Source organism: Ursus americanus, chromosome 2, assembly GCF_024610735.1.
Source record: "Ursus americanus isolate L20-20 chromosome 2, mUrsAme1.1.p, whole genome shotgun sequence".
Taxonomy (NCBI): domain Eukaryota; kingdom Metazoa; phylum Chordata; class Mammalia; order Carnivora; family Ursidae; genus Ursus; species Ursus americanus.
Genome location: NC_142128.1, coordinates 86,005,909 through 86,018,788, shown reverse-complemented (window position 1 = coordinate 86,018,788; position 12,880 = coordinate 86,005,909). Strand labels below are relative to the sequence as shown.

Below are 12,880 nucleotides of genomic sequence, written 5' to 3'. Positions count from 1 at the left end.
AAGAAGCAATCACAGCTATCCAGACAGGGTAGGGAAGAGCTTGCTGGTAGAAGAGGAAAAATGGAAGAGAAATTTCTTACAATGGCCAGAGAGAACTGTCTTATATAAATCTCCCAGGATACCTCTACTAAATCTGTATTACTCATTCAAGTCCTTTAAGTTGAAGTTATGAGCTTCTGGAAGAGGCAGGCAAGGAATAAATGTGTGGAGGATGAAACTATGACCTCAGTGTGAGGCTAGAATGGTACCAGCGAAAAATTAGTGATGTCTGAGTTACCTTTGTATGCGGTGTGTCCCTGAAGCACCTCAAAACCCCTGAGAACCATTTCTCTCTGAAGACAGGCAATGCCTCAACTAATCTGTAAGGTAAGCTTCATAACTCTCCTTTGTTTCTCCTCCTTCAGAGTGACGCCTCTCTTAAGAATGAAACTAACCAGGATGACCAATTTCATAAAAAAAAAAAAAAACACAACCAGTACCGGATGTTTAATGCTTGCTGTCCATAGCTTTTTTGTAAAGGGTGATATCAAGCTTTTTGTGGGGTCCTAAAATCTTCCTGGAGGTTTGAAGGCCACTGCTCTCAGGGGTTCATAGCATGCCCAGATGTCAAGTCTTAAAAAATTGCTCTCCAAAATGTCACATATTAGCCTAGCCATGTGCCCTGAAGACCACAGTAGTAATTCTCTTAGCTTCTCACAAAAAAAAAAAGAAAGAAAGAAAGAAACAGAGAGAGAACTCCAGACATAATAATTCTCTAGCAAACTATAAAAATCACCAATCAACAGACTCAGGGCAACAAACAGACAATTCTCTTTTCGTTTTTATAATTTTGGGAGCAGAAGGGGTCAAAGGAGCCATAAATTTGAAAACAAAACAACAAAAAAATTACATTAGCAACCGTCAGTGCCAAAAATAAAGTATTTTTCAGTATTCCAATATTTAAAACCCAAATCATCCTTTTAAGCTTGCTACTACATACCACGCGAGAATAAGAGAAGCAACCAAAGCTGTGTCTATGTGCCTCTGGGAAATTTTCATAAATAAAAGCAGATGATGTTGACATAAACTTTCCTCCCACTAAGGGAGAATGCGATGTGACCTAGCTGTTCATCAAGTATTAGAATGTTTGGACTAAAATGCATTTAGAATTTTGGAATTTATTTCTCTCCTATTTCTTTTGTGTATGTCAAAGGACACAAGAGGATAAAAATCAAGACTTTTAGCTAGTAGCTTTTTTCAAAATAAAAATGTTTAAAGAATAGCAGTAATGAAACAAAATATAAATTGGAAAACACTGGTTTTGTCAAGTTTGCATTCTGATCACATTTTGATAATCTCTCCTTTCTTCATTTCTACTGAAAAATTAGTCATCAAATTACTGAGAAGCCATAGAGAAGTATACAACTTTGAGATGGAAATGAAATAGGGATTACTTAGTTTTATTATTGGATAAGATAAAAAGAATGGTATAAATAGTAAAATATACAGACTTTCCTGACAATCTATGCTAGGATTTAACAATCATAACCACAGAAGAAGGTTCTCTTTATGCTTTAGTTTAAATTCAATTCTGGTCTCTGTGGATGTAAGATGAACAAACAGAGAGATCATTATCCCTGGCATGATCCTTTCAAATAGCTGATGGTAATTAGTGGTTCACAAAAATGTTTGTCTCAAGACCCTTTTATACTCTTAGAAATTATGGAGACTTAAATGAGGTTTTGTTTATATAAACTATATTTATTTGTATTTAGCATTTTAGAAATGAAACTGAAAAAATTTTAAATGTATGCATTTATTTTATAACAAATTCATGACATTTTAACATAATGAACATATTTTATGAGAAAATAATTGTATTTCCAAAAACAAGAGAAATGTAGTGAGAAGAGTGGTGTTTCACATTTTTGCAAATTTCTAGAATGTCTAGCTTAATAGGAGACAGCTGAGTGCTCATCTTTGGTTCTGCATTATGTAGCCTCCAAAAATTCCACTATACACTCATGAGACAATGAATGTGAAAAAGACAAATAATATCTTAGTATAATTAGGAAAATAATTTTGATCTCCTTGATTCCATGAAAAGAATTATGGGGAACCGCCAGGGATTCCTAACTACATTTTAAGAAACACCAATCTAAATTTAAAAATCCAATTTCTTGTTTTACCAGAAATATCCTTTATGCAACCTTTTAATAGTGTCCTTGATTCTTTTTTGAACCCACTGTATGTTGCTTATTTCTAAAAGTGAAAAATCCAAAATTTTGATGGGTATTTGTACTTCTGGAATTCCTTTTCTCTGATGGTCTGAATGGAATACAATTTATTAATGGATAGTGGCTGCCTGGGGTTTGGAGCAAAGGAAATGAGGAACTGTTGTTTAAATTCACAAGATGAATAAGTTCTAGAGATCTGCTGTGCAATAAAATGCCTATAGTTAACAATACTGTATTGTACACTTAAACATTTGTTAAGAATATAGATTCCATGTGTTCTTATAATCATATCAATCACCGCCTACTTCATTCAGTCAGAATTGCTAAAAAAAAAAAAAAGGGGGGTATGAGGAAAAAGTTATTCTTCTGGTTAAGGTGAGGTCTCTTCTTCACCCCTTGGTTTCCATGGGTAGAATTTTCATAACCTTCCTATTGTCTCATCCTTAGCAGAGGTGGAAAAGGAAAGCCCAGCTGCCTCTTCCCCCTTTCTTTCGGGAGCCAATCTGCACGTAGAAGAAATTATCCTCTAGTTTTGTTCTTGATGATCCAGACTCTGCATATGCAATAAATTGCTTGCCTGGGATAGGTAGGATGGTAGGTTGGCCTGACTGTGGGGTTTATGACTGTTCTGCATATTGTTGATGAACATTGGAGCATGTCCTCCAATACCATCTGTAGGTGTTTAATGCCTACATTCTAGCTCTGTTCCTTCATAACTTGGACAGAGAAATGGAATATTATTTACTGGGCCTGTTGAATTACAACATCTATGTTTGAGAGAACTAATAGGTAGTCAATTCTAGAATCTTCCATATGGTGGCTACATGGCTCCCTAACTCCTCCTTAACTTCCAAGCCATTATGGAACCCAGGCCAACATGAAGACTACATTTAATTCAGAAAAGCAGCCTCAATTTCAGAAAATAAAAGAATTTCTGTGTGACTCTGCAATCTACAGGCAGAGAAATCAGCAGGTTATATTACTTTTTAAAATTTTTATTTTCAACATAAACTACTGACTTTCTAAAAAAAGAGAAATACTGCTTCTATAACACATTTTTTTCTGGATTTATTTATGATGTGAGTTTGACACTGATTATCTATTTCATTTGTAATTCAAAGATTTAAGTGTTTTAAATAAGTAAAATTAATTTATGTTACCTGAAATAAACCTAATTAAAAAGCAAATTCAGAAACACTTTTCTTATCACAGAAAACATGAAGACTCAAAATCATTTAACATGGAAAACCATGAAAATGGCATTATCTCCTAGCTTTCCTGTTTTTGATTTGTATTATTTAAAAGTGTTTGTTTTCTACATAAAGCCTTTCTTTTTCACCTCATGTTCCCCAAGAGTTTGAACCCGAGGTGAATTCATAATTTTGTGATTATGACATCAACCTGTTGCCATGGGGATGTCTGTGATTTAACAAACAGAATCATAACAATAGTTCTTTGTACTGTTTAGCATTTTTCATCCGAAGATTAAAAAGTATTTTGCAAACAGCATCTCAATAATCCTAGCAACCTCCCTTTTAGAGTGTTTGCGGGAATTTTTCTTGCTCATAGATTGGAAGAACTGAGACAGAAACAGAAGCGGGATGTTTTACACAGATATCCACTGTCAGCATCTGAGCCTGGACCAGGACTCAAGTGTATTCTCACTAAGACAAAGCACAGTAATTACTGTTATTTTATTATAGAATCACAAAGGTGTAATCTTTATGTTACAAATGCAGGCAGACAATCTCCATGCTTGATACAAGCATCTACTATGCATGATGAAGCCAACCACACAACACATTTGCCTTTCATTTACCTGTAAGTTTTAATGTTATGTCTTTTTTCATGACTTTATAGAAAGTGTCCTTGGGGATCTAGAAAACTTTCTAATAGTGACAGCCTTTATCTCTAAGAAAAGTGAACCAAAATGAGGAAGGCCATTTTAAACATTAACAGAGTATTCTTGGACAATTTTCTACAGGAAACAATCCTAAACTAACAAAGAGAATGTTCAGCTGGATTAGCAAAGGCGAACTTTTCCTGCTTTGATTTTCATGGTCCTATAATCCACACCAGATGTCAAATCCTGAAATTCAGAGTTCAGAATTTTGAACTATTGTCTCCAGTGAGATCATAAACACATTTTATGGGGCTGCTAAGTCACACACCAAAACAAAATTTTAACAAATCATCGTATTAAAAGAGAAAACAAAACTAAGTGAACCAGACATGAACATACTTAAGAAATGTACCTTTGAACCATTTAACTTGAGGCGGCGGAATACCAGAGGTTTTACATTCCATAACTGTTGTGTCCCCAAGAGCAACCAAGAACTCACTCTGAACTACGATCAATTTTGGGGCTTCTGAAAAAAACAAACATGCAAATGGTTAATGCCTGGCCCAATGCAACATGCACCTTGTTTATGATTACACTAAATGAATCAGTTTAACAAAATCCACCAGAATTCATGCGCTTGTGGCTTTTTCAATGTTTATAAACAGAAAGAGACTCTTACAATGCAAGTGTAAGATGTGTGTGATGAAAAGATCATTTATTAAGGCCAAATATATATTATGCAAAAATAATTTTGATAAAAGAGTAAAAAAATTTAGGAAATTAACTGAAAGGTCTTTATGAAAAAAAGATACTTAAAGAAAGAAAAATCTTAGAAATCTGAACACATAGAAATAACAAGGAATACTAAAGGAACAGAGAGAAGACTGATAGTAATAAAAATATCAAAAGAGCTATGATGATAAGACTGACTTGGCTAGATTAAGACTTGAGGACAATATAATTACAGCTGAATTTGTTATAGCATTATCTACGTGATTTTAAGAATATTCATGTTTAGGGGCACCAGGGTGGCACAGTCATTAAGCGTCTGCCTTTAGCTCAGGGCGTGATCCCGGCATTACGGGATCGAGCCCCACATCAGGATCCTCTGCTATAAGCCTGCTTCTTCCTCTCCCACTCCCCTGCTTGTGTTCCCTCTCTCGCTGGCTGTTTCTATCTCTGTTAAATAAATAAATAAAATATTTCTTTTAAAAGAATATTCATGTTTAACTACAGAGACAGGTGCAGTCTAAGAGTAAAAGTTGTATCTATAAAAAGTAGAGTCTCCATTCTCTTTTTCCCTTTGATGCTAAATACAAAGATTCTCTGAGTTTCTTTCCTCCCTTGCTTAATGCTTTCATTCACTTATATGTTTTTCTCTGAACTGGGCATGTTAGGACTTTCTAATTTGAATTGAGGTAGTTTTAAACAAACCTAAGAGTTAACTTCTCAAAGATCATGTTAATCTTCTGTTAGAAAACCTCTGGTGATTTTATTTCACAATTCTCTAGTTTGGCTTTCAAAAATCATAAACTGGTGAAGATCTTTCTTTTTTAACTTACCCTCCACAACATTTCCTTTCCTTATCACAAGCTACAAAGCTAAACTGGTAATCCAAGACAGCCCCTACTCTCTCCTATCTTCCTTCTTTTGCAAAAGCGGTTTCCTCGGCCTGAAATGCCCTTTGCCCCAGCTCTTCAAATCCCACTCATTCCTCCAGACTGAGCTGAAATCCTGTCTCCTTTGAGAAATCTTTACAAATTCCCCAGTCAGAATTAATCTTCCTCTCTGCCAACCCTCACTGTGGTACTTGTCTGTCTGCTGTCTTATAATTCTTTATGTATAGCCACTTCCATTATGCAAGCTCTCAAAAAGTAAGGACTTCATAACATATATTTTTTATTTTATATTCCACAATCTGGAGTATTTTTAGATACTCTGGGTGATTAATAAGGTAAATAAGTGGGTCAACTCTTTTGGCTTGTGAATGAACCAAAATGCTTTTCTACAATTCAGAATCTGTTTCCACCCCTCTTTCTGCATTCCCACTGCCTATTTCCTCTTCAGTCTTCCAAACTTACTCGCCATGTGCCCTTCTCATTTCTGTCAACGAGACCACTTCTTTCCACTTCTTTTCAGGCTTTCAGATTCAATATTTATGACACTTTTGCTACCCCCCTCATATGTACACACCAACTACAATTCTCAATTTTTATTTTAGCTTTCTTCCTCTCTTCCACTGCCAGTTTCACTACCTTACTAGGAATGGCAGGGTAGATTGCTAACCATTAATTATTCACAATTTACAAACTAATATTGAGCATGTAATACCCTTGTCCTTTATTTGTTTTAAAAAACAAATTAAAAGGAATGTTCTATTATATCAGAATATATGATTATATTAAAATATAGTAGATTACAGTCATATATTAGAATATATGATAATCATTATATTATGGAATATTATAGAATAATTATCAAGAAATACATCTTCAATAAATGTTTATGTTTGGAAGGGAAAAACTAAAGATGAAAAGTGAAAATAATATGTAGATAGGATAAATGACAGAAATGTTATAAATATTTAATCATAATAGAAATATTACAAAGTTTTGAATATGAGTGAAAAAATATAAAATGGAAGTTGAGGTAAACTAGAAAGGATATAAAATTTATTAATATGTCAGCAAAATAGTGCAAACAACAGAAAAACCATGGAAGGATAGAACTCTGTGGACCATCTGGGACTCTACCACAATCTGTAAGCCTCCTGGACTTCTGTTGACTAATGAAGCTATCTACTCCCTGAACTTTTTTTTTTTTTTTTAAGATTTTATTTATTTATTTGACAGAGACAGAGATAGCCAGCGAGAAAGGGAACACAAGCAGGGGGAGTGGGAGAGGAAGAAGCAGGCTCACAGCAGAGGAGCCTGATGTGGGGCTCGATCCCAGAACGCCGGGATCACGCCCTGAGCCGAAGGCAGACGCTTAACTGCTGTGCCACCCAGGCGCCCCTACTCCCTGAACTTTTAACTTAAATTAGTTACAGTATTTCCTTTAATCAATGTATGAAATTAATAATAAATTATAAGACTGGGTAAATTCATTCCTAATATTAATTTTCGGAAAAGTACTTTTAAATTGCTTGATATGATACTCATCCTGTTTTCACTGCCTTTTAAACTGATTATACTTGCCAATGTATCTGAGGGTAGAAGTCTGTTTGTCTGTTCCAGCTGAATTACTTGCCAGGCAACCATAGATCCCTGCATCTTTGGGAACTGCATTTTTGATAAATAAGGTACCTTCTGAGGTCATCCTATACCTATGGATGAAAAGAAAACAAAATTGAAAATACCCTAATAATAGTATGAAGAAACTATAGCATCTTCCTTACAAATATCTTCAAACATTTTAGACTTATATTTTTGGTGCTGGTTGTAGAAATTATTAATGTTGTCATTTTATAAACAGAAATATAGTAGTAGTAGTAGCATTAGTAATAATAGTAATAGTAGTAGGAGTAATAATAATAGTAGCAGTAGTAATAATAATAATAGATCCCATGTATCTAGTACTTACTCTGTGCCAGGGACTGCTCCAGAAATTTTATATAATGTTTTAAATCCTCATAACAACCCAATGAGTTAGATACTATTATTACCTCTGTTGTATGGATAAGCAAAGGGATTATATAACTTGCAGTTAGTAAATGGAAGAAGTAGAAATTGCAACCAGGCAGTCACACTCTGTGTCAATTGCTATGCTAAATGGTTCCTCAAAATGCAAACCTGAGAGAAGCAATACGTCCTGTCACACAGCAAGTCAGTGATGAGTTTAGGAAGAGAATCTGGCTCATAGTTAAGCCTTCCTCCTCCTCAAAACCCAGAGCACTGGAAGTTCAATAGCTGGAAACTTCCTTGTTCGTGTTCCACATGTTCGTTGCACTCTTTGCGCATGAAAGGATTCACTGTGTTTTGAAGTCATCCAGCAGATAAAACACATCTCAATGTAGTACAGCAAAAGTGAATAGGAATTCCAAAGAATGTCTGCACACATTTTAATGAGAGCTACTGTTCTGTCCTTTGCCTCTTCTCTCTCCTGATCCCAGGACCATATTTTATAGATTAGTGAAAATGACACGTTACTTTACCCCACAGAAAGTTTATTATCCTCCTTTCAATTATTCAAGGTAAACCAAGTGTTATGGTGTCACGTTTGTGACACAAAGTATTATGAAGCTCTTAGGCCCAGCAATTAAATTCAAGACTGAAGAACATCAAACTCTATCAATTCATCATTTATTATTTTATGGCCATGTCCTGGCCTATTTAGAAAATCTAAAGTTGTGGATTTTGGTCAAAGCTCCCTTAACGTTAGGGATTTAGTCATATTAGTTTCGTCCAACTTTTAATTGGTTTTTCATCGACACCTCACTCAGTAAAAACAAAGAACATGATACAAACCCAGTACCTGTGTGAACCCATGATAAACATATCGTTAATGGTCCAGGTGATCTTTGGTTTGGGATACCCTGTTGCAGAACACCTGATGGAGACCTCAGATCCTCCTGTGAATGACTGATTCTTAGGCATCACGGTGACTTTGGGTGGTTCTGCAAATAGAAAGAAACATAGATAGTGAAACGGCAATTTAACTTGATGTTAGGAGCTTTCTGTGTTAGCAGATTTGTAGGTTTCCCACCACACCATTACTTTTATTTTATTTTGTACTTCCAAGAGTTTGTTTATAAAAAGTGACAACAAAGGTGCAGTAGGGTTCAGATTTCTTCCCCAAAGCTGAGAGGAGTTGCAGACTCTGCTCTCCGGCTCCCTATGGCCCAGGTTGCACAAGACTGGGAGTCTTGGTCCCTCCAGAGCCCCTCTTTTCCATGAGAGCCTGATGCAGTCTGCGGCTGGGACCCTAGAGCCTGCCTCTACCCTGCAAGTTCAGGGGGAAGGCCTTACTTCTGGCCATTTGCCCTGAGACCTTGCAGCTCAGGCCAGCCCTGTCAGCCCATCTGAGCCCCAGGTCTACTCCTACTTCCAGAACCTGGACGGATGAGAGTGGATGAGGCTCTGCCCTCAGGGCTTGCGAAGGGTCTGGCTAACTCTACTCTGGGGGACATCAGGGGACTGGATCTGAGGACAGTGCCAGGAAGGACCTGAATGAAAGCCAAGGGAGCTACAGAAGCAAGACACAGTGATATTTGGCAGCTGGGGCAGGGGAATGGGAAAAGGGGATTCCTTTGCCCATTCTCTAGCCAGGTCCTGCCTTCCAGACATCCAGCCCCCCAGTCCTGCTCTGCCCCATGGCCTTGATTACTAGACTGTCCTTGCAGTAACTCCATTCTCCTGGGGCATCTTGGACATGTGGAAGAAGGTGGTCCTCACAGCCTGAGGACATCAGTCATGGTGAGGCCACCAGATGGCATCCAGCATCTCCACCTTGAATGTTCCTAAGAGGAAGAGCTCCCTTTTGGGGTCATAGAAAGAGAAGAAGGTGGGATACACCACAGAAATGATGGGCACCTAGACTTGAACTGCCAGGTAAAAGGCATCTTTCCTTAAAGGTAGCAGGTCCCCATTGTCCTTCTGCATGTGCTCAGGGTAGATCCACATTTTGAGGTTCTTCCTTACCATGTGCTGGCCCATGTCAGACATCCAGTCATGGTTTGTCCTGGAGCACTGCCAGTTGATAAAGATGTCCCTGAGACACAAGATCAGGTCTATAGGCCCCATGAAGAGAACCCTGCTTGGTGACCTACACATAGCACTTGCAGAGAGCCTCCAAGTGGCCCATCATGTTCAGGACATGTTGGTGGTTAGAAATGATGACACAAGGATGGCTCATTTCCAGCTTCTGGTGGCCCTCTGTCTCAAAGTGAAGGCCCTATATGGACTTGAAGAACTGGACAAACCAACCGACGATATTCATGTTCTCCACCATCTGAGTGTTCTGCTGCAATAGGCCGTAGTGGAGAATGAAGCAGAGCACTCAGTACAAGGTGATCTTGGCTTAGAACTTGGCCATGCAGCTCAGCTGTATGAGCAGTAGCACGGTGGTCAGTCATGGCAAGAGCTCCATGGCCAGGGCAGCACTAGGACCACATACCTGCAGCAGCACCCTGGTAGACCCAATTGTGCTGGCCTCAAGTCCCCTCCCAGACTCTGGCCCAGAAAGAGCTCTTTAGATGACCCTTATCAGGGATCTAGCCCAATCAGTACAGGGAAGGAACCAAAGGAATTTTATTTATTTATTTATTTATTTATTTATTTATTTATTTATTTATTGGCATTTTGTTTTTATTTATTTATTTTAACTTAAATTCAATTAATTGCATATAGTATATTATTAGTTTCAGAGGTAGAGTTCAGTGATTCATCAGTCTTGTATAACACCCAGTGCTCATTACATCCTGTGCCCTTCTTAATGTCCATCACCCAGTTACCCCATTCCCCACCCCAGTCCCCTCCAGCAACCCTCAGTTTATTTCCTATGATTAAGAGTTTCTTCTGGTTTTTTCTCTATGATTTCATCTTGTTTTATTTTTCCTTCCCTTCCCCTATGCTCCCCTGTTTTGTTTCTTCAATTCCACATATGAGTGATATTATATGAGTTGTCTTTTTCTGATTGACTTATTGCACATAGCATCATGCTGTCTAGTTCTATCCATGTTGCTGCAAATGGCAAGATTTCATTTTTTGATGGCTGAGTAATATTCCATTGTATATATATACCACATCTTCTCTATCCATCTAAGTAATATTCCAGTCTGTGTGTGTGTGTGTGTGTGTGTGTGTGTGTGTACATTTATCCATCCGTTGATGGACATGTGAGCTTTTTCCATAGTTTGGCTATTATGGACATTGCTGCTATAAACATTGGGGTGCAGGTGCCCCTTCAGATCACCACATTTGTATCATTGGGGTAAATACCCAGTAGTGCAATTGCTGGGTCATAGGGTAGCTCTACTTTCAACTTTTTGAGGAACCTCCATACTGCATTCCAGAGTGGCTGCAGCAGCTTGCATTCCCACCAACAGTGTAGGAGGGTTCCCCTTTCTCTGTATCCTCGCCAACATCTGTCATTTCCTGACTTGTTAATTTTAGCCATTCTGACTGGTGTCAGGTGGTATCTCATTGTGGTTTTGATTTGTATTTTCCTGATGTCAAGTGATGTGGAGCATTTTTTCATGTGTCTGTTGGCCATTGGTATGTCTTCTTTGGAGAAACATCTGTTCATGTCTTCTGCCCATTTGTTGATTGGATTATTTGTTCTTTGGGTGTTGAATTTGATAAGTTCTTTATAGATTTTGGATACTAGCCCTTTATCAGATATGTCATTTGCAAATATCTTCTCCCACTCTGTCGGTTGTCTTTTGGTTTTGTTGACTGTTTCCTTTGCTGTGCAAAATATTTTTATCTTGATGAAGTCCCAATAGTTCATTTTTGCCTTTGTTTCCCTTGCCTTTGGAGACGTGTCTAGCAAGAAGTCACTGCAGCTGAGATCACAGAGGTTGCTGCCTTTCTTCTTCTCTAGGATTCCCGTCTCACATTTAGACCTTTCATCCATTTTGAGACTATTTTTGTGTATGGTGTAAGAAGATGGTCCACTTTCATCCTTCTGCATGTGGCTGTCCAATTCTCCCAACACTATTTGTTGAAGCGACTGTCTTTTTTCCATCGGATATTCTTTCCTGCTTTGTTGAAGATTAATTGACCACAGAGTTGAGGGTCCATTTCTGAGTTCTCTATTCTGTTCCGCTGGTCTATGTGTCTGTTTTTGTGCCAGTACCATACTGTCTTGATGACCACAGCTTTCTAATAGAGCTTGAAGTCTGGAATTGTGATGCCACCAGCTTTGGTTTTCTTTGGATCCAAAGGAATTTTAAAGCAAGGGAAGTAACTCCTCTTTGAGAGTAAAATGAATTTGATTCCAATGTCATGTTTCTGTGCTCCCCTGGTTACCAGGTGACCCTTTCCTACTTTGCTCCCACCAACTGACCATTGGCTTCTGTCTGCTAAACTGGAACTTCTGTATAAACCTGTTTTCTGGAAAAGTCTCTAGATAGAGCCTTTTTCATCTCTCTATATAGTGAACACAGGTGTGGAGCCGCAACTTGTCCTGACTGCTTCCTGCTTTGTTTGAACTGCTTTCTTTCTTTCTTTCTTTCTTTCTTTCTTTCTTTCTTTCTTTCTTTCTTTCTTAGATTATAAATCTGTTGAGGTAAAGACAATGTCTTTCACATTATTCCACATTCCATTATTTCCTACAGTACTTAACATCCCTTGCATGTTATACAGTGACTTGTAAATAATAGACACTTAAAACTATTGATGGAATATAGTCCATTCCTAAACTGTAACTTGGCTCTAAGAATTTTTATGCCTGACACCACTCAAGGTATTGCTATATTGATCATTTGTCTCAGCCCATGGATTCACAGGACACAACAGGAAATATCAATTATTCAAAATTCCTATTGCATGCATTCCACTTCTATGGCAAAAAAATAGACTTTTGAAAATGAAATATTAAATCAGGAAGTTATTGTCAAAAAGGATACAAAAATTCCTTGGGGTAACTGGAATGTTGATATATCTGGTCTTATCAATTCCACATTTTACATCTAGATTACTACAGAGTAAGAATAAATCCTCAAAGAAAGTACCATCAAAGAAATAATTTTCTTAGTGTAAATATTTCCCACTCAAAAAGAAATGAAAATAAATTCACTTCCACAGCGTTTGAAATAGATTAACAAAAATAAATAAATTTAATAACATGTGACTTTTGCACAATTATGATGTTCCAGGCT

The 12,880-nt window shown here is 37.5% G+C and overlaps 1 protein-coding gene across 3 annotated transcripts in view; it reads right to left on the bottom strand.

Moving 5' to 3' along the window:
* HMCN1 (hemicentin 1) overlaps window positions 1-12,880 on the bottom strand; it is a 467,939-nt gene that overhangs the window by 238,099 nt on the left and 216,960 nt on the right. For all 3 annotated transcript variants that reach the window (XM_087858481.1, XM_045811326.2, XM_087858478.1), the window contains exons 12-14: window positions 8,533-8,674; window positions 7,257-7,384; window positions 4,472-4,585 (exon numbers count right to left, since the gene is read on the bottom strand). In XM_087858481.1, coding sequence (XP_087714607.1) covers window positions 4,472-4,585; window positions 7,257-7,384; window positions 8,533-8,674 — 384 coding nt within the window. The remainder of the gene's footprint in view (window positions 1-4,471; window positions 4,586-7,256; window positions 7,385-8,532; window positions 8,675-12,880) is intronic.